At 38.8% G+C, this 22587-nt stretch overlaps 3 protein-coding genes across 5 annotated transcripts in view; 2 read left to right on the top strand and 1 right to left on the bottom strand.

Moving 5' to 3' along the window:
- The first annotated feature begins 1091 nt into the window (after window positions 1–1091).
- Window positions 1092–7928, top strand: zdhhc15b (zinc finger DHHC-type palmitoyltransferase 15b). The gene is made up of 11 exons (XM_034544042.1): window positions 1092–1269; window positions 1668–1694; window positions 1816–1910; window positions 2031–2151; window positions 2488–2557; window positions 2835–2867; window positions 2952–3072; window positions 3271–3403; window positions 3542–3668; window positions 4066–4184; window positions 5191–7928. The coding sequence occupies exons 1-11, from the start codon at window positions 1152–1154 to the stop codon at window positions 5232–5234; spliced, it is 1008 nt and encodes a 335-aa protein (XP_034399933.1). The 5' UTR covers window positions 1092–1151; the 3' UTR covers window positions 5235–7928.
- uprt (uracil phosphoribosyltransferase (FUR1) homolog (S. cerevisiae)) lies at window positions 7851–12666 on the bottom strand. 3 transcript variants are annotated; one of them, XM_034544045.1, is made up of 8 exons: window positions 12300–12666; window positions 12097–12185; window positions 11138–11180; window positions 10984–11053; window positions 10686–10748; window positions 10021–10182; window positions 9285–9383; window positions 7851–8249 (listed from the first exon to the last, which is right to left on the bottom strand). In XM_034544045.1, exons 1-8 carry the CDS (start codon window positions 12360–12362, stop codon window positions 8143–8145), a joined length of 696 nt encoding a protein of 231 aa, XP_034399936.1. In that variant the 5' UTR covers window positions 12363–12666; the 3' UTR covers window positions 7851–8142. The 3 variants fall into 3 exon arrangements, with proteins under 3 accessions (XP_034399936.1, XP_034399935.1, XP_034399934.1); XM_034544044.1 differs by having other exon boundaries at window positions 12097–12411; window positions 12532–12660; XM_034544043.1 differs by having other exon boundaries at window positions 12097–12665.
- abcb7 (ATP-binding cassette, sub-family B (MDR/TAP), member 7) overlaps window positions 12652–22587 on the top strand; it is a 25363-nt gene continuing 15427 nt past the window's right edge. The window contains exons 1-5 of the mRNA XM_034544041.1: window positions 12652–12844; window positions 14052–14135; window positions 14218–14295; window positions 16518–16637; window positions 20736–20868. Coding sequence (XP_034399932.1) covers window positions 12695–12844; window positions 14052–14135; window positions 14218–14295; window positions 16518–16637; window positions 20736–20868 — 565 coding nt within the window. The 5' untranslated portion in view covers window positions 12652–12694. The remainder of the gene's footprint in view (window positions 12845–14051; window positions 14136–14217; window positions 14296–16517; window positions 16638–20735; window positions 20869–22587) is intronic.

Here is a 22587-nt window from a genome sequence, read left to right as displayed (position 1 = left end):
TTACAGTACAATATAGTACCTATGTTCATGTCATCTTCAGTTAAAATCATTCATGTGCATGAGGATTGAGAATAAACACATTGTAATTGGGTTCATAGTCTATATTTACAGCATGCCATAATGAAAAGGCCAAAGGATAGTGTTTCAGTTGGCATGTGGAAAGATTAAGTATTTATTTGGTGTTGTTGTGATGCAAAAATGTGTTAATGTTTTGGGATTTTGTGTGTCGAGTTTCGACAAAGGCGGCCAGTATACTTTCAGAAATTGTGTTTTAGTAATCCCCAGTTCATGTCCATCTGGGGACATATGTTGCTTGTTATCCTTCATCTCTTTACCCTAATAATGTTTCTGTGAATAAAACGGCATTGGAGTTTGCGAGTGTAATGTAATGCCTTAGTTCCACTGAAGATCATGCACACATTTAGAAAAATTGTTAATTGGATTGCTTTTCTTGTTATTTTAGAGAAAATAATATAAATTAATAATATAAATTAATTTGTGACTATAGGTAGATATTATTTTCTGCATGCTGGTGGTGCCAAACCCTTTAATATCTAAGGAAAAGTTAAACACTGACTCTTACCCGGAATGCAGATAAAGTGGGATTTTTGTTTGTGCTTTCCTTTGTTGCCTTATACTACAAGCCCATGAAAATGAAGCAGCTAAATTGAATTCAGCTATCATTAATTGTATTATATTTATATTTTAACTACCTTTTTTTTTACTGTGGTGTGTCAACATATCTTAAGAGGCATATTGTAGCTGACGATCTTCTTTTAAAATATGTTATTGATGATGCATATTATTATGTTCCAAAGCTCAGATGTGACTAAGAGACTTTGGTGACTGGACATATGAGGAATCCTTGTGTCTGATTATTTCTTCATAAATAAAATGTATCACACTTTTGTCAATCAACTTGATTTTTTTGCATGGTGTTCCTACAATTTATCCTTTTTTTCAAGCTTTTTATGTGTAAAAGATGTAACATGTCAAGTTGGATTTCCATAATACTGTAATAAATTACAACTTTATAAATCCAACTGCCAAGCGCAGGGCTGTCGCCTGGTTTGCGGTGAATCGCTCGCCGATGTCACTGATGGATACATCCCAGGAATGGTAGTCGAGCGCAGATCAGAGTTTAGGGGAATATGGCTCTCTCCAGAGGTTTGAGATGCTGTCAAAGGGTTTTCTCCTGGATACCTGTTCTTATAATAACCTGCGTGGTGTTGTGGTCATACTACGCCTACGTGTTTGAGCTATGTCTTTGTAAGTATGAGAAACTGCGTGTTTGTATTTTTACCGTTTTAATTGTAGCCATCGCAGATTGCCGCACAGCAGTGTTGATCAAAAATATGGTGTGAAACAGAGCAGGAGCTAGCAAAATATGCGGAAGTGGTTGAGGGTGTGTGCTTTTTTAAGTCAATGGGATATTTAGCTATTACAAAAATGACTGGTAATTAAATGTGTCATTGCCACTAAGAGGTTAGTGTTCATACATAGGCTATTGTTGTGTCTCCTACAGCTAGCTACAACCTGTCAGTCTGGCTCGTCGTGTTAGCCGGTAGATGTTGTCTAACCCGAGTCAGAGGGAACAGATGCTGCACTGTTGCTAGTCTCTGTCACCCGGTTTGTGTTTTTATCATGCCGTATTCTTGCTTTTACAGTTACACTCACCAACACACTGGAAAAAGGTGAGTTGCTCACACATGTGTGTGTGCTATAAGCAGTGTGCAATACAGTGTGCTACATATTACATGACTTTTATTGTATGGTTGTTTAGTAAATTAATCCACCTGATGTGTGTGCTTGCAGTGGCCTATCTACTGGTCTTTCATGTTTGCTTTGTGATGTTCTCCTGGACCTACTGGAAGTCCATATTTACCCCTCCTGCATCACCATGCAAAAAGGTATCCTGAACTGTGCAATAAATAACACAGGCTGAACGCCGTGTTATTGATTTATTGCACCATACAACTGTAATATTAAGTCATATGCCTTTTGATCATGATGCATGTGTGTTGCTCTAGTTTCAGCTGTCATACTCAGACAAGCAGAGATACGAGATGGAAGAGAGGCCAGATGCACAGAAACAAATCCTGGTTGAGATTGCAAAGAAACTGCCCATCTTTAGTCGAGCTCAATCTGGAGGTAAATTGTCCTCTTAAGTAATTTACAAATTGTTCCTCAGCAAGAATATTATTTCATATGGAATTCTGAACTTATTTGCCATATCTCAAAGTTATAGGAGTAACAAGGGAGGTACACTAGCCACAGTCCGTCATCTCGCACATAATCCGTGAGTGTTGAAAAGAAGTAGGCGAGGGCAATTGGCCTTGTTATTTAACTCTTGAGCATCTCCCATCTAGCGTAATCAGCCAATGCATCTCTTTCATTAGTGCTGATTGCTAAGAATAAGTTCTAGGCTAGAGGAAGTAAGCTCAGCTCAAATGCCGTTCATTCAACTGGCCATCCTGTTGTCTCCAGCTATCAGGTTCTGCGACCGCTGCCAGGTGTTGAAGCCTGACCGCTGTCACCACTGCTCGGTTTGTGAAACGTAAGTCACTTTCCTTCTCAATCCATTTATCTAGTGAGATCGCTCAAGGCAAGGAGCGACTGGTTGGCCTGGGACTGTTGTGATGATTAGAAGTATCTCCCAGAGAATATCATAAGAATCAATCAGAGCAGATGTTTACCACAAATAATCAGATCACACCTTTTATCACACGGCATGTAAAGAAGGTTGCATGAAAATTTATGATATTAACTTATTTTACTGCTTTAATGTAGCTGCTGTACTGTAAACATGACGTAAATATGTTTTTCTTTTGAAGGTGTGTCTTGAAGATGGACCACCACTGTCCCTGGTAAGTCACTCAGCCTGGATTTCCCTGTTTTAAGGAATGTATGCATTAATTATGTGCTCATACCCACATGTATTTTTCTTTTAGGGTGAACAACTGTGTGGGCTTTGCCAACTACAAGTTTTTCCTGCTTTTCCTCTCCTACTCCATGCTGTACTGTGTATTCATTGCAGCTACAGTCTTTCAGTATTTCCTCAAATTCTGGGTGGTAAGTGTCATTAGTCTGAATGATCACTCATGCCTAACATCATGACGGAGTCATATGACACAGATTTAGTTGCACATAGTCAGCACTATTGCAGTTCCACAAGAACAGAGAACTAAACCCTAGGTCATGAGTTATACCTTTTTTTTTTTAAACCAACAATTTCCTCAAGTTTCTTGTTCTCCTGTTTCTCTCTCCCAGGGTGACTTGCCAAATGGGCCCGCGAAGTTCCATGTCCTTTTCCTCATGTTTGTGGCCCTCATGTTTTTCGTCAGTCTCATGTTTCTCTTTGGCTACCACTGTTGGTTGGTTGCCAAGAACCGATCCACTTTAGGTGAGGATTTACATATTTATCGGAGAACCCCTACGATTCTGCTCATGAACCTCTCTCACTACCTCATGAATGTAGGTCCTTTGTTTGAGTAGATGTGGTAGAATTAACATCATATTCTAATAATTTTTCCTTTTCTAGAGGCCTTCTCAGCTCCAGTTTTTATCAATGGACCAGACCGAAATGGCTTCAATGTCAGCACACGCAGAAACCTGCAGCAGGTATTTGGAGAGGATCGGAGGTTGTGGTTCATCCCTGTTTTCACAAGGTGAGTCGTCAAGAGACACCAAGTTAAGATCCATAATAAACCAATTTTCCTCCTCTTGCTCATTAATTCAGTGGTGCTGCTCATTTTTCATTAGCATTTCTTAAATATTAGACCTAGCTCTATAAAAGAAATGTTTTACAATTGACATAATTAAAATATAAAACCAGAGAACATAATACCACACAACATGCATGTCATTTAAATAGTTAGTAATGTAATAGAATACAGGGGATATGGATAGTTGACTGTCTGCAGAATACAGAGATGTTTTATATGCAGCTATGTTGGAGCTAATAAAAAAAAAACGTAGAATTAGGAATTGGATCATTGGAGGAGACGTGCTAATGGTCATAGTTCCTTAACTAGCCTATCTTCTTTTATGCAACGGACACATCAGCCAAGGGAATGGCCACTACTTCCCCTTGAAGAATCGGAGTTCTGAGTCCCACAACTCCTTATTAGCTAATGAGGACATGTGGGAGGAGTCGGACGATGGCTCTGAGGAAGGAAGCTTGGGTGAGTCACTTTCATTTTGTCATATGCATATTTATACATCCATGCATTCTTTGTAGTTCCTCGAATACAAACTGCAATTCAGTATCTTAAAACTGAAGTAATGTAATATATTTTTCTATTCAAGTAAAAAAAAAAATCACCTGATAAACTGGACCAATATTTTTCAATAGTTGAGTCTGACGACTATGTCTTAACCAGGTATAACCAACAATGCACATTCAGGTGTTTGATCTATGGCTCCTAAATTCCCCAACAGCTTGCATATTTAAACATCACATTTTCCCAATTATTTTAATGTCTGTAATCAACATTTGAAACCTTTCACTTAATTATGTCAACAAAATGAAACAAATGTTGAGCCTGGCTTATCCAATGTCCAGATTTATGTTCTGGAAATATATGCAAATTAGAATGCCTCATTTGCATATTGTAACATAACATTTCAGAAAACTTGTAATTCTTAATGTAAGTGATCAACTAGAGAGGTTTCAAGGTGATATCTTTTAGTTAAAATGATAACGAAGTGATTAAGCTGCAGTAAATAATGCATAACCAAACCAAAATGGTTTCACATAAAACGTGAGAATCATTATTAGTTTTCTGTAATTCCAACATTACCATAATATTAAATACTTGAGCAGTTGATCTGGTTTCATCTTAATACCCCAAACGTTCTTAACTCACTTTTGTATCGCCACAGGCGGTAACTGGGCACACACCTCCAAACCAATAACTCTCGTCTGTAGAAAGTCACCAGTTACGCAACACACTTTGTCACCGTGAAGTAAAAAAAGACTTCTGACAGTGGAACAAACCAAAAATACAAATGTGTTTGTGTTCAAATTTAGTAATCTGGAGGCACTGATCTCCCCCTACACAACAGTTTGGTTCTCACCGTACTATTCTGCTTCCACCTGGTGGTCATATGCAACATAATGTTAACTTTCAACAAACACTGATGAAATAACGCATGCTGAACTTTCTCTGTTTTTGTCTTTCTTCCCAGCTGAGAACCAAGACCCCTCTGTTACAATAGAGATGGAAGAATAGTAACTTAATTCAAGGACAATTGACACTCATACAGAGGACATAGATTAACATAACACACATAGGCAAAAGCATTCCAAATCATGTGGATGTTCAGACACTCCAGAGAAATTCTGAAGGGGGCCAAACTTGTGGATTAAAACCTGCAATTGGATTGTCTTTGCCACTTTTACCCATGTTTTACATAATGTGTGATCCGGACAGAAATATTGTCAAATATTACCTTGAATATATATATATATATATATATATACACACTGTATATTCCTCTGGTTGTTCATCTCAAGGCTCCGGCCTCTGTGATATTATATATTACTGTTAATTGGGAAGCTTCGGTCTGGCACTGTTCATCTTGATATGCCTCTATTTCCGTGTTGCGCTGTGAGTTTACAGTGTTGCACCTTCAACCCACTATCTGTGAAGGGTGATGTATCTAAATTGACGCACATAATCTCTTGTAGTGATTCAGCTTTCTTGACTCTTTGAGTTTGGGTCTTTCATAATTTTAACATAGGACCTTACTTTTTTCAAAGACCATAAGCATATTGTAATACCTGACTTAACCACCGCCTTATTAATATATTTATTCTTGTCTTGTGGGATTCCATTTCTCCTGAGAATGTATGCAGCGCCCTGCTTGCGAATAGATGGTGCCAACATTCTGTGCACTTATTAAGGCAGGAACCTCTTGTATTATGCTTTAATAGAGTATTTTAGCATTAATATTGAGATCAAATGCTATTACCTATGTCTGATCAGACCGGTGACAGTAATAAAAACAGAACCAGCATATATTTGTAGCTCTGGTTCACAGCTACAGCTCACTATGTTTAAAAATGAAAGCTAAAAAACTCAACAAGAGTATTACAGCAAACTTAAAGGTATACTATGCAGGAATTTCCTAGAAACAGTGTATAGACTCATGAAAAGTAATCCCTTTTAAGCATCACTTGTGATTATTATATTATTATATTAGAAGTGTGTGGCCATGTCTGTATCTGCAGAGACCCTGCTTTCTACTTGTAATTTCTTTCCTTCTTATTTTGCTGTGTTGGCTTTTGGGTGTCAGCTTATGGGCAGTGGGTGTTTACCACTTAGCCAATAACACCGTACAGGTGAGGTCAAGACTTTACCAAAACAAAGTGTGTCTCCATCTCTCTCTTTCTGTGACATGAATGTATAAAGAGCTTCAGATCTGTTTGACTGAGAGCGGGGGTGAGACACACACACACACACACACACACACACGCGCACACACATACAGAGAGGCGCGCAGAGAGGCACCTTCCCGCAGAGTTGTGTGGAGGTGTAGGCGTGTTTGTTTGTGCTTTAAAACACAACCGCAGTGAAACAATCAGGAAATAACAATTTATTTCTCCGTTTCACCCCACTCTCTCTCTTTATTCACGCTCAAGCTTGCTCGACCACCGCTGCTCTGTTTCGGCTCATTGAGCCGGAGGGGCCCACTTTGAATGTTGTGTTTACAAACCGTAAGCGAGGCTTGCTGCATAGTATACTCTATTAATATAAGGTAATCACATATTATGGGAGTCATATCCTGACTATACTGTATATCTTGACATCCTAGAATGATGTTGACTAAATATTGCTTTTTAAAATAAATGCAGTGAACGGTTTGATTTTACGGTCTGGGATTATCATACGAGACGAACGATGATAGACAATTTTAAGAATTATCACAATTTTGTTTTTTACCAATATCAGCCATCCCAAGAACATATGTGTGTGTGTGTGTATGTATGTATGTGTATATATATATATATATATATATATATATATATATATATATATATATATATATATACATATATAATATATGCGCGCTATAACATGACACTCATCCACTGGTTGGTAGAGGTCAGCGATATTCTGCAATATTATGTTTTCATTTCTTTTCTACCTGTGTTTATGTATTGACATTTTCAATACCAATGAAACAGATTCTTCTCAACGAGAGCATTTGGTTTATGCACTTGTGTATTAGCCAGTGTACTTAGTTTATAACCATGTCTTGAATGGAGTACACATATTTATTTCGTATCTGCAAACAGTTAGGCCTTTTATCAAACCGTAATGCTGTTTGATCTTGAAATTAACTTTCTTCATCAGATCAGTTTTTCTACTATGTTGAGAAAGCCAAATCAAATGTTGCTCAATCTGAGAAATACATAATCAATGCTTAATTCAAAGTGTTGCTTTTATCTGAGGTATGATTCATTGTTTGAAAGCATGTATAAAACATTAGGAAAGATGTGGATGTTGAGTGTTTCATGTAGTCTTGCGTTTATTTATTGTTGTAATCTTCAGTTTTTTTCCCCCTCCGTATTGAGTTTACTGATTCATAACTGCTGCAGGCGGTGTCTGTATATTTTGTTCCATCAAGTGATACTTAAAATAAACGGTTGAAGCAATGTGCTTTTATCAAATAATAGGATATTTATAACATGAGAAGATGACTAATTATACTCAGTTTGCAGACTGGAGTTCAATATTGCTAGAGCACCAACAGTATGGTCCCTTTTGAATAGTCTTTGGAGTATGTGATTGTGGCGCTTCCCCTTTTCAAAACGTTATGAACCATCAAAAGTATTGATACTGTTTCTGTCTTAACAAATATAAATTCTTTATTTTGCATCAGTTGTGACATGCAAATAAAATGATCCAAGTTGAACTATTTATATGGTTCAGTGTTGTCTTCTTTCTTTAGCAAGAGAATACACAGCACAAAACAATAAATAAAATCAATCAGATTAATCATTTTGTATTGAGTTAAGGAACTTTGGAGAGATAGTAGCAGTATTTGGCACAACAAGGAGAACATGAGATGCATTTAAATAAACAAGACAAAATATACTCAAAACAATTCCATGTTCCTCATGTTGTCCTCCGTTCAGTCGGTGCCGAAGTACCTCTGTCCAAAATGTGTCGGAGCCACTGGATGCACCTCCGTGGTCAAGATGGTGATATCAGGGAACTCCTGGATTATAGATTTGGCTCCTGGGAGAAAAGTAAAAGGTATTACACTTTGTATGAAGTGTGAACATGTGACCTAAGATATCCAGCAACACTGCTGCAGTTAGGAATTAGTACTAAATAGTGTCTGAAAGTGATACAAAAGCAAACACCCAAAGTCAAACTTATTTTCCATGATAAGGTTGCCATGCCATTCATTTGTCACCAGAGGATGCATCCTGACTTCTGTGTTCCACGTCCACACTGACGTGTTCAGCCTAACAGAACTTCTTGACAGGCTATAGTGACCACATTCATGCCAGTTGTGCTGTACAATAGCAGAGCCTAAAAACTGTTGAGGCTGACAGAGTAACGCTGAAAAAGTCAAAGAGGAGTTCAATACATTACTAAAATGCGTGTCATATAAAACACCGGTTCTAAAAACCTGCTGGCACAGAAATACACATACAAAGACAGATAATGAACATGTCTCTCCTAAAGCTCATCTCTTTTTTTAAAAATCCTTTCAGCTGGTGTCCAAGTAAAATAAGTCAAGACTGTTCCAAGAAACATTTTCAGAGACAGATTTGCCAGTGTGTTAACATAATGGACTAAACACAAATTATAATTTAAGTTGGTATAAATAAAAATAATTGTGATGAATGGTGTGCCAAGTCCTCAGGCATGCTACATTCTCCTCTCAACATGTTTTCGCTAGAGTGCTGAAAATGTTATGTTAACACAAGATGTAATTATTTCTTGTGTTTTAAAGTGTACATTTTGGGTCAAGGGCTTTACAAAAAAGTTATCCTTCTCTTGAAAACCATGAATGCAATGTGGCTGGTATTTGATGGAGAGAAAACTCCTCCAGGATAACGCTATTTCTTAAAAAGACTGCTGCTTTGTTCACTCGTCTAAAACCATTGTTGATTGAACTGCTGAGCAGGATCAGCATTGTGGTTAGCAGCAGTACATTGTAAGGAGACAATGATACACCAGGAACCAGAGTGGAGAGTAGATTGGAGACAATGTATGTAATCTGGTGGGTAAATGGGTGATGAGCTGCTTGTGGTGGTCTACCATGAGGCGTGGAGAAGAGGCTGAGGAGGATAATATGTCTGGGCTGGACTCCGTGCTCTATCAACACTCTCACTGCCTCAATCACAGTGTTCCCAGTACCTGTAGACAGAAAACGTAAGGTTAGACACAAATGTGAATTTAAAACTTGCTCACTACCTTTTAGTATTGATTTCTTTTCTAAATAAAAAAAGGGTCACAATGAGACGGTTTGCACATAACTGATGTCAGCATCTGAAAAAAGGAACTGGAGCCACGTGTTGATCGATCTGCCTGTGAGTCAGAGCGCTAGGCAGGCTTTCATTTCTAGTCAGTGTAACCATATGTTCCATCATTCTGACATGATAAAGCATACCTTCAAACCAGCTTGCTCCCTGTCATATTTTTTCAAAAACAGAGCAGGAAAATGCTGCTTTGTGAAACTGGGAAACGGGGCTATTAAGATACTATTTGTGTTGGCCCTCATTATGCTATTCAGCAGCTTGGTGGCCATCTCCCTGGCACTGTATAATTTCCCCCATGAGAGCTATAATTATCAGAACAGTGTGAATGGGCATGATGTGGAAATGCAGACTTGCCGGTGAAGGTCAATTAAAGGGAGATTTCTCAAAATGAAAAATACATTAAACCGTTTTTACATTTGCACAAAAATTGACATGTCTTGACATTTAGGTGCAACCGAGGGCGGTAAACTGGACTCATCAGGAAGATAAACTGTGCTCAGCCCTGTGTTACTTACTAAGGATGGGGTACATGAGCAGCACTTTTCTCCTGTACACATCTGGAGGGAACTTGGCGTAGTAGACCTTGGCTTTCTGTGTCTCCTCATCACTCTGGATGAGGATCTTGCCGATGCGGATGGAGCGGCAGCAGTCCCTGAGACCCTGCTCCATGGCCTCACCTGTGGGGAGACACAGGGGAACACAGCTTCAATCAAAACCTTGTTTATTAGAGCACAACTGTTGTTTGGAGCCAGTGTGCCAGCATTACTTTTTTCAGACATTTTACATTCTCTGCCCTAGCATTACTGTCATAAGAGGATAATATAGGGTTTGCAATAAATGCATTAGGTTTAGCATTCGACAGCGATAAGAGTCTCATTAAATCTGACGGACAAAGAAAGTAAGAGTTGCTGACTACTATGCCTTAAGAGAATATATTCCTCAAAGTACATAATTATTTATTATTAATATTATCAAAAAAAGTTCACTGACAGAAACAAACTGCCTGCTGATAAAAAGCAAATAATCCAAAGCACACAAAGGCCTGACCTGATGAATATGTGCAGAAAAGAATGTACAGCATGAGTGCAGTCGGCACAAATCATATGTGCATGAAAGGCATGATACTTGCCCTTACAAAGGAGACTACTTTGGTAGGTGCACTACGACAGGTTCAACTTACCACTCCTCATTATGCTGACTCCACAGTTGCCTCTTTCAAACTTGACACCTTCATACTTGTACCCTGAGGGGACAAAGGAAGTATGAACACTGTAGCTGTACTGAAACAGCCCACTGGTCATGTATGCTGGAGGGTAAAACACTGAATGGGAGCCCTGCACCTAGAGATTCATTTCATTAATAATAATTGTTATTATAATCTGTGAGCTCTTAAATTAATCTTGAATGCTGGAGCTCAGTTCTGTGTCCAACCTTTAAACCTAAAGTGTGACTTGATTAATCGAGAAAGAGACCCTCACCTGTTGGAGTGGTTACAGTGCACTCCGAGTAGGGGAGCTGATTCAAACCCTCTTCAACTACTAATCTGATCTGTTGTTGGAGGAAGAAAAAAGCTTACAGCTTGTAGTTTATAAACATACACGTACAGTATGTAGTATTAAGTAACGATCTTACCAGTCGATCAGCACAAAACACAAAGTCTCCTCTGCTGGTTGTCCTGAAAAAATTAATATGTACATAGTTCAGAATGTACTTTTCACAAACGATGTACCAAACCCTCCTCATGTCTCCTGTTATGATACATACATTTATGGTATTGGTACTAGGCACCTATCCGATAGCAGTGTCCTCTTCCAGTTTGACTTTACCTCACAGTGTGGAGCCAATTGGAAATGAGGCTGAAACTACACAACCCTTTATCTTGATGCTTTGTTCAAAACTGTTTATTATATCATTCTAGAGGGTTTTTAAAATTATATAGTTAAACATATTATTTATTATGACAGTGACCAAGAAACTGTATTTAACCTCATAACATCCGGTTACTCTTTTTTTGCCTTTAAGTAGCTTTAAGGTTGGAAGATCATTGTATTCCACACCGTCTTGACAGTATCACATATACTGCATATCCTTCTTCAGCTTGTTCCAGATCTTCATATATGATGTTCACACTGTGTGTGAAGTATTTGTCATATATAAAACTATATATATAAAACTATATATATAAAACTATATATATATATAAATAACTTTGGCACATCCACTGGATATGAAAGATACATTTCTGTGGGTTTGAAGGATGTTTGGCCATACAGCACCAGTGTGCATTGGCTGTTCGTCTGGCAAGATAGTTATATTGAAGGGGTTTGATTGGACCAATCAATACCACTGTGCTGAAATCCATCATTTACTACCTTTCACCAACCAACAGAACTACATATTGCTATAATATTCAAAGTTAGGGCCACTCTATTTTGACACAGTTTTATGAGACTAGACTACCATTTTGATCCTGTTGCCTTTTCCTTTCATTTGGTTTTGAAACTGAACTAGAAGTGTGGTGTCTCATATACAACTTTAATCTGTCCCACGGCCATCCCATTTGCTGTGAAGATAGAAGAGTAGGGACTCACTTGTCTCTGATTATGGTCTGCAATTCACGGATCTGGTCGTTCAGAGGGAGCAGTTTAAGCTGAGGTCCCAGGTTATCTTGGCTGTCAGTCTGTTTGGTGGCATCAGTTGGGTCAGAGTTGGACAGCACTGCAGGCACGCTGCTGCTGCTGCTGCTGCTGCTGCTGCTGCTGCTGCTGTTGTTGTTGTTGTTTGCAAACCGTACCTGCTTCATTGGATGCTCCTGGCCACTGTTCACATTGTTCAGTTGCTGATTGTGGCATGGCATCCTGAGGCCGAGATCAAGGGGGTCTCTTAATACTGACCCAGTTCAACCGCTGTCTGACAAAGACGACAACGTGTTCTTGCTTTAGCTTCGAGTGCCGTTTTAAAAGTGAGCTTCTTCGAGACACGCAGCTCCCGCACAGAAAAAGTCCGCCAGCAAAACGTTCACCGACCTGTCGATGCTCAAATCCCGTCGTGTGGAAATCAAACTAGCGGCTGATATTCTGTCAAAAACGTGGCGTCAAGTTTCTCGTTTGCTAGCTTTGACACTGACAGCGTTGGCGAAGACCGGATATGACGTGACCGGCGCGCCGACCGCCTTCCTCCTCCAACAACATGGCGCTGATGTTGCTGCCGCTGAAATGCGGCATTCACTTCCAAAGACGGAAATTAGCGCTTCTCCTTAGACAGGCGAGCTCGTATCACAGTTGGAATAAAAGTCGCCGTGAAACTCGGACCGACGGTAAACGCCAAAGTACATATCTGGTGAGTGAAAGGGGGTCGGCTGGCTGGAGAGGACACAGTGTTTTGGATGCGACAGTCACCGCGCAAGGGCAGAGACGGAAAGTGTTCTTGACTAACTTTCAGCGAAGTTAGATGAGGTGATTTGTCAAGTTTGTTTGCGAGAGTGGTGACTGTCACGTCAATATAATGTCAGTCAACCAACCGCTAACTTTGAGCGTCTGAACGACAGCTAATTAGCTAGCTAGCTAACTTAATTAGTATCACGCTAACTAGTAGCGTTAGTAGTATGCTCGACGTCACAGTCGGGTCTGCACATTGCCCCCTTGACTGAGTGCATGATAGCAAAGATCCCACTGTTGAAACTGTCACTGTTGACCATGCTAATGGTCAGTGGCACCAGTCACGTGCAGTTGAGATAAGACCACCTGAGGAACCTAACGGATGTTATTCACCGCGTGTCAGCCCTATGTTATCGACTGACAACTGTACTCTTAAACAACAAGTCGGTTGCCACTTGCATAGGTCCGTCTTGTCCGTCTGATGCAGTCTAATGTTACAGCCCTGCCATATGTCCAGTTACCATTTGAGTTCAGTTTACAAACGAATCACATATTTACATTGAATATATGAAATAACGTTACTTGGTTGGACATAGTTATAAGTAAGTAAATATGTAAACTTGCGTCTCATAACAAATTATGCTTTCTTTGTCTTTGTTTGTAGCATTTGATCACATAACGTGCTAAGTCATCATAGATCAGAAGTTGGATTGCACAATGTCCTCATGGAGATACAAGTATCTAATATTTGCTGTCAGCAATAAAGATGTCTCTGTATATATAAATATTCAACGCAGGGGCAGTGGGAGCTTAGTTCTGAATGTGTATTGATTAAATTGCTTTCGTTTAGGTTACAATGAGTTGTATAAGGGACCAATATTCATGGTAAAAAACAATTATCAACTACTCCATTGATCTTATATTGGTTCAGAATGTCCCCAACTCGTGTGTACTCTTTAAACCCTGCCTTTGGTGACTTTAATCTGTGAGACACATGAATGTGTTAAGTGGTTGTTTATATTGGAATTAAATGGGTTTGCAGTTTATTATACCCTATTTTGTGATTAATTAGTTCTGTTATTCCTGATTGTGTGTCTGAATATTAAAACATCCATAAAAATGAATCGGCAGAAAACAAGACTCTTTTTTTTTTTCTTCTCATGTTTCAGCTGAGTTCCCCATCACACCTACGGACAGCAACATGGACTACAAACAGGAGCGAAAACAGTCGTCAAATTTTGGATGCGGTAAAAGTAAGTATGTTTGAGAAATAACCGTGAATCATGTATGTTAAGAAAGTAAAAAGGAGAATAACAACGCATGATGTTTCCACAGCATTTGCAGATTACAGACAAAAGATCATGTTGGCATGGAAATGCAGGAGGAAGGCTAAATGCAGATCCCAAAAATGTGGTGAGTACAGTACCTTCTTTTCACAGCTCACCAGTTTGGTTTGATGCATTTGGGCTGGTGTGAAAGCTTTCTATCAAACCCTGGAGGGGACTAAACAACTGAACCGAGACCGATTGAAAAGGTTGGTCTCGGTTGGTCCGCTTTTAAGTGAACTCTGGAGCGGTTTGTTTGGTGTAAAAGCAAAAAAACGGCAACATGATTTTATGATGGACTTAAGCAGTATTTTTAAACGCTAAACTACAAGTAAATCCTTCTGCTGATCTTGAAATCTATTCAGAAAGCGATCTTATAATTGTTACGAGACCATGCATATATCATCTGTTAACCGTGGTAACACCTATGCACGCCAGCCCGGGTATTTTCCCTGAATAATGTGTCATGATGTCCATCAAAAGGTGTGTGACAGCAAGTAATAACAGTAATAAGTAATAAGCCTGACTCGTTACTGTACAAGACACCTCATTTTTGTCCCATCTGCCAGTTAGTCATTATTCATAACATGCGGTATATTTGAAGTCTAATAATACTTATAATTTTAATAATCACATATTTCTTTGTGAGCTCTTAGTGACACCAACAAACAGACATATAAACAACAGCAGCATAAACTTCAGTCACCTATAGATCTATTCTCTACACTTTGATTTACCCACGTGGGTCCTGATGATGCAACATGACAGTCGCCAAAGGATTTACTTGTCAGTCTGTATAACTTCATGTTTACTTCTCTTGGTTTGCATGTAAAAAGTCAGTGTGAACAGGAACTTGACCAGAACTCAAATTCAACAATGTACCATTTTTGTTTCTTGGTCCAGACAAATGAGCTGAAATACTGGTGTGAGTGCCCTCTATAGTCATTGAAACTTTTTGTGCTGCTTTTTTGAAGGACCAATTTTACATATTTACACTAAACAAAACTCCTACATGAATTGAAAATTATTTCAGTGGATTTTTTTAAATGATTGATTCTTTTCAGTTTTTTCTAAAAAAAATTGTGTTGACCCTTGACTAATCCATTAATTTACTTATCATATAATCAGCAGAGTGCTTGTGTTTTCACGTGATTAGTGGATAGAACATTTTTTACATGCCAAGAGACATGAATTGTACTAAAACTGTATTAATATTATCATTATTATTGTTAGGAATGATTCAGTCGCAACAGACGACCGATCTGATACCAGTGTTTAATTAATAAGATGTATTAAAGTGACTGGGATCATTCTTTTAAGGCAACATCAGGTATTACTTAGACATTGCTTTCCTAACTTTTTTAAAGAACATGTATCAAATAAATATATTTTTTATACATACAATTTTTTTATTTGTAATTTATTATCAAAATAATGAGAGACTTGAAGAAAAAACAACATGAAAATTATTAGTATTTATTTGTTCTTTTTTATTTTTTACACTATATATGTTTAGTGTATAAAATTACTTGTGTCCTCTGTTTTTATCTTCTCTAAAATTCTGTAAGCGTTGTCACAATTATACTATTTGTATATATAGCAAAAAGCTACAATGTAGTTAGCCATACATTCTTTAATTATACATTAACTGGTCTTCACATGTAGTACAAAGACCTCAGTTGTGTATTTAACTGTTAATGTTAATCCTCGCTTTGCAGTGTCACGTACTGCTTCATTGTATTTGATTAAAGGCAGGTGTTGGGCACAATTTCTCTGTAATTTACTTGGAGGCTCTGCCATACAGCAGCGCTGTAACATGGTGCCACCATATTGAGTGGATTAGAGGAATTACTGCATATTCTTTGGCCCATGGAGAGTCCCTGTGGCAGGTGTGCGGTGGAGCGTGTGTAAACAGCCATGTTGGCACCAGTGGGCTCTCAAACTCAGCTGGGATGACAGCCCAGGTGTCTCCTGGGACTTGTAGTGTCAGACTGGACCCCCAGGTCCACCTGGAGACTCCGCTGTTGTTATTGCTCCCAGATCTCCCAATAGACTCCCATTGACATTTGATGTTCCATGTGTCTGCCCAGAGAGCCAACTCGAGGTTATTATGATTGTCACATTAAAATCCAAATGGAAGTTAGGTGCCAATATTGGCAAACATTAGGTTGGTTGAAAAGGAACATTGTAGTTTAGAATAGTTTTCATTGTTTTAATCATCTGACCTGTATCTTACAGGACATAGTCTGAGGGTACCTAAGGGTATTGGAGTCTAAGAAGAGGCTTTGCTTTTGTTTTTTTTCTCCACAGCTGAACGAAGTGAATTCAACCCAGATCCTGTCTGCAATGCTGTCTTACGTTTGGCCAAAGGATAGACCAGACCTGCGGCTCCGTGTTGCCATCTCTCTGGGCCTGCTTGCTGGAGCCAAGGTAAGTTTACAGACAATGTCATGGGTATAAAAGATGGGTTAATTCCTATTTTACTTGCATAACGCTAATTTAATCTGTTGGCTCGGCGATAAGTAGTGTTATTAATTTTTACCCTACAACTGAACATAGTTTGATTCACAGTCCAGCTACTTAACTTTGAGGAAGAGGCTCCAGTCCCTTTCTCATATTTAGTGACTCTTAGTCTTACTTCGGCTTTTCTTTTTCTGATTACATTAGGACCCGTTTTCTCTCAGATACAACTTGTTCAAGCTGAAGATATATTCGATTTAAAAGGTCACTGTTTCTTAGGTTATGCTTATATTCTCTATTTTTTTTATTAGAAGTACATCATAAAATGTAATAGTGAACAATATTGTGCATCTCATAACATGATCAGAGCACTGATCTAAAGTGATTAAGAAAAATAATATCCCACCAAAAATGTTGCTGTTGTCCTTAACCGTGTCCCCAAATTGGGGTGAAATTTACACATTATGGTTAAACTGTGTAAAACATTACAATAAACATGAGCCAATACCAACTAAGAAGAATAATTAAAATATCATAATTTTGTCAGGATGTCAGCCCACTCGGCACGTTTTCGTAACTAACTCGGTGCTATCAGAAAAAGCCAGATAGCAAAAAGCAAGACGATTTAACACAGATTCTAAACATCTTTAGAAAATCCTTCTGCACCAAAACATCACTGAGATATAAGCCAAGGAACAGAGCAACATGAATCACTTTATCGCTTTACAGTCAGCAAATGCTGCTTACCTTTGTTGATTAGAAGAAGAAAAACAAAAGCCAAAGACTGCTGTATTTGGATGTATTGAACACCATAAGTAATATACAAGTGAAATATATGGTTTGGTACATGAGAAAATTCAAATTGCACAGATGGGGCACAAATGCCCATTTGGCCTAAATTCTCTGTACTAAAACCTCTCTAACTTTGTTCTGCTTCACTTTTTTTTCAAACTTTGCAGAGAGACTGTTCATATAGTGTGCTATGATCTGGGTGGGGTATAGACCTTTGCACTGCATCCTTCCAAGAGATAATCATCCTCAAAGTGCGAACCGGAAACTTCTATTTTTCCTGTGTTTCATCTTTATTTACTCTTAACCAGTAACACATATACTAATATTTACACATCTGAACAAAAGCTCACATGGGTTGCCTTTATTATAACACCAACGTTATTCAAATAGCCTTTGTGGTTGCAGAGATACACCCTTTTTAGTTTGGGTATGTTATTTCGAGCAGAAACCTAAAAAATAGGTTGTTTTTTAAAGGTTAAGACACAGTAACACATATTGCTCACACCTGACACCTCTATGCCACTGACGATGTTGCTGATGCTTTTGACAGTGTTACAAGGATAACAAAAAAAGTGGCCTCTGTGTGAAATGATTGTGGGCAGTGCTGGCGTTAGCTAAGTTGATGCAACGTAGATCCTCGCTATCTTTTTGGAAACTTGAATAACATACTCTTCACACTCTCCAGACTTCACTTATCATCTACTTCCACGGTGTTGGAGTCCTTTTTGCACGCTGCTGCTTGTTTTGGCCTCTTTTTGTAAGAAAGTGTAGGCGTGATGGGTCATAGACAATTGGAAATTTAAACTAGTGATATTCATTTTTCGGTAAAAGATATTGAAACCCAGTGATGGAAACTTAGTGAAGCAGTGAGTGACAATTCAAGGTTACTGCTGATGTCAATTAAACCCACAGGATTATCAACTGTCAGAAATCAATCTTTTAACTTTGTACTGAAACAAGTGACAAGGAATTATTTTATATATATATATATAAAACAAATAATAATAATATTATTATTAGATTATATAATTCATGTTTTAAGTGAAGACAGCATAATCACTCTGGTGTAGTAAAATGGAGCACTACTAGGCCAGCTTAGGCAAACATCATGTCTGCTTTTGTTATTTGTCAGTGGCACATCATTGCAGTTTGCCACTGAGAGGCTTGATTTGAAAAGCCTGGCCGTGTGCTGGGTTTGCACTCAGCTAAGAAGCTCTGTCCTTCAGCTGAGAGTTGGCTGCTCACTAATCATTGCATTCATGACCTACAGTATTTATGTCGGTGGAAAACAAAGCAGTGACATTTGTGAAAATAAACAAGGTTAATACCTTACTATAAGTCTATATACAGCATATTTTAGAATATTTCATCCTCTGTATTTTATTAATATAAAGAATAGTGGATGGTACATTTGAGATCATCACACCAGGACATCAATCATGCATCTGGTCTTCCAGCATTTGCATAAATGTGTAACTATTTTCAACACTGTTGTCTTATTTCTAAGCATGACATTTGAAACACTGACTATATGAAATATAGCTCATGTGAATAAATGTTAAATGCCAATTTATTCAGGTAGGTTTGGATTTGTGTTAATTGCTCATAAAAGGGCTACATACAAATATTTGATTGCTTCAGGAGCATTAGAAAACAATAGCCAGTGTTTCTAGTTTGCCAAAACGCATAATAACTAATCAGAAATATCTCCTTACTAAATCAAATCACAACTCTCCTTTGACCACCAGTTCCTCAACATGAGCGCCCACCACAGGTTGTTACACTGTGTAAAGAACCTGTGTAAACCTACAAACGGTGCACTTTGAACTAATTGCAAGCATCAATCAGTCAGTGTGGGATTTATTTCCTCTTTGTATGTTGATGGTCCGTAATTTACACCCTGGAAAACAATCACAAATTCACAGCTCCTAAATAAGCATGTACTGCTGCCGCGCAGCATGTTTGAGTGAGTGTGCTCACACATGCAATCCAATCTCCTCCTCCCATTTTCCTGCTTGGCTGGAGTTAGCCTCGGTTTCTGCAGTTTGTCTGTTTGAACTGAGAGCACCAGCAGTGGGGAGACCATTTTTAAATCAGCTGAATAATTATGTGGTTACAGGGCATCACACCTCTGCACTCCACAGTATCAGTGACATTTTCATTTCAAATAACTGATTATATACATATAAGCTCTTGTTTTCCTTGGCCTCAAATGAGGCCCTCTTGCTTCTGCGTGTCATACTATAAGCTTAGGCTAATTCTAGATAGCCTAAAGCCTTTTCTCCACGGCTTGACACAATATCTCTATTATGAGATGACATCAGCAGGTACAGATTGACATAGTGTTGATTTAATCTCCAATTGGCCGTTAATGGATTAATAAAGCACATACAACCTTATCATGTATTAGTGGTAAAATTGAGGGCATGTTTTGGCCCTGTGATAATAGGCCCAGGCTTTTTTTGTCATATTCTGTTCTCTTGGTAGAAAAGATATTGTTTTTCCTTGGGGTCGGAGGACTCCTATTTTTTTTTTGGGTATAATACCGAAGTATATAAAGCGAGAACCCCTGGGATGGAGCTTTTAAAGTGCATTATTTTGTGTCCTTTTACATTAGCAGCGTTGATGGGTTTATTTTTATACTCAGTTTTTATATAATTATATAATTTGATCAAATTTATATCATGCAAACAGGTGTAAAGAAACATAACAAAGTTAAAAAAGAGCCCTCCCCGTGTTAGAGGTTGAGAGGTTCAAATGAAATGGGTTTCATATGAAAATGATCTGCTGTGTTTTCTGGCTGTCCTAATGTGTAGCAGACTGCCTTGTCTGAGTCGCACAGCTGTTCCCGTGCTCTTAATTAGTCCTACTAACCATTTATATTTAATTTACAGGAAGCACCAGCTACCTCAACAGCACTAGCACAACCAGCCAAGAATAATACACAGCATACAATACATGCATACTTTCATATATATATATATATATATATATATATATATATATATATATATATATATATATATATATACATATATATAATATCTCTATCTATCTCCATGAATGCACCCAAATGGGTAATGTTTGATTTATTGCTGAATAATAGTGGAAATCTATCTTTCTAAGCACATGGAGTGCACCCACACAACACACAGGTACTACATAGGACTAGAGAAATCACAGTACTATACTGAGCATATGTCTGTCTAATAGGCTATCTGAAATGATTGTATTCTCCTCACTGAACGTTTTCCCCCTCCCTCTCTGCCTTCCCAGATGACCAATGTGACAGTGCCCTTCATGTTTAAGTATGCAGTGGACGAGCTTAACCAGATGTCTGGACACATGCTGCACCTGAATGACGCGCCAAGCACTGTGGCTACCATGGCAACGGCCATGCTGATTGGCTGTGAGTCCCATACTTGTATTGCAGTGGCAGGTGCTGTGCTCATCAGAGGAGACTGTGGGACTGCCTATTATCTACTGGCTGACCTTTCCCAACACATTCATATCAATGGCGCTCCGCAACCCCTGCCTCTCCCTCATTATTTACATTATGTGCTCCATTCTGCGTCTGAGTTCACTTCTGTCAATCCTCGCGGCACTGTTATGAGCGCTGACAACTTTGCAGTATAATACCGGTTTGTTCACAAGTTAAACATTTCTTCAGCTGGAGGGCAGTGTCCAATGTCCTTTTTAAAGTGGTTGGATATTTTTTGTGTTCTGCAAAAGCCAGGGATGTTGCTTTCATTTGATCTCTTAAGAGCCGTCTTTTTCCTTTTGTCTTTCTCCAAGTGGGTGAATTGTATCGTGAATGTGAAGCTCATTCCATTTGTTGATGAAGAGCCAAATTAAATAAATAAATATTGCGAAACTGATACCGACTGAATGTCACTCTGGCCTTGAGTGAGATCCGCTTGGATGCAATGTACACTTAGCCCTGTAGCCACTTACTTTAATGAGTCCACTTAGGTCTTGCACACTAATGCTGCCTGTTGAATAATTGGAGCACATGAACAGAACTCCAGACAGGACGAATTAAGAAGACTAGAAAGAATGAAGGAGATGCTCTTAAAGAAAGGAATTGTATTTTTTGTTCCCTCTTTGCGACACTCGAGGCCCAGTACTTGAATCCTGCGGTGACGGGTGTAATTTGGCTGAAAAGGTTGCACAGTGCTCATCCTACCTTGTCAGATGTGGACATGTTCATTAGATGAGCATTTCTATTTAACGCCACATTACAGTCCCATGAAAACCAGCAGACAGAGCGATTATTACCCTGACTTTAGTCTCGGCAGACAAATCGTGTATTCACACAAGTCGGTGAAATCACCACAGGAAGGCCACGTGCCATTCAAACATAGACTATTAATTTGTGACAGTCATGCCAGCCATCTGCTTGTATAACAGTTTATGAGAAGTGTACGGGATCAAATAATTGACTTTCTTGGAATTAGATTGGAACTTAAACTCTTAATTGAACTACTACTGCTGCACATTAGGTAGCTTCCTTATAAAAAACTCCTAAATAATGCAACAATAAAAAACCTTAAAGAGATGCTATGTTGCTTGCATCCATTCTCCTCATATAGATCAGCCAGACACAAAGTCTGGACTCAGACATTGGTGAAATGAAGCCTGTTCATCAACTCAACTCATGGTCGCATATATCTGTCCCCTTTTTCTATTATTCTGCTCACACACTGAACACACTTGTGTACACTCACATACCCCCCTCCCCTCTGCAGTGTGTTGGCCTGCCATGGTAGTGAGGCTTCAGACAGCATCCTGCTCTGTAATTACAGAGGCTTGGGGAGGCTGCTGTGTGTAGCCCTGCAGTACTTTGCAGACCAGAGATAATGTGGAAAAAACCTGCCCCCTGTCACCATCATTTTATAGCAGTTGACAAGTCTCTAGCCTCAACTGTCTCAATACTGCATTACACCTAACAAGACAGGAAAGGTAGGGGTTGCATTCTTGTTTTGCTGCCTCATATCGCTTTAGAGCTACATAACAGTCCTCAGTGTTCAAGATGAGAATATGTTCTCACTTGAAGTGAGTCCCAGTCCCGCTGTTTAAACCTCCCAGTTTTTCACAGCAGTTGTGCTAAACTCTCCGTCTCCTCCGC

The sequence above is a fragment of the Cyclopterus lumpus genome, chromosome 10 (assembly GCF_009769545.1).
Source record: "Cyclopterus lumpus isolate fCycLum1 chromosome 10, fCycLum1.pri, whole genome shotgun sequence".
In the NCBI taxonomy this organism is placed as follows: domain Eukaryota; kingdom Metazoa; phylum Chordata; class Actinopteri; order Perciformes; family Cyclopteridae; genus Cyclopterus; species Cyclopterus lumpus.
The sequence above is the reverse complement of the archived record's forward strand: the minus strand, read 5'-3'. Positions and strand labels throughout refer to the sequence as shown.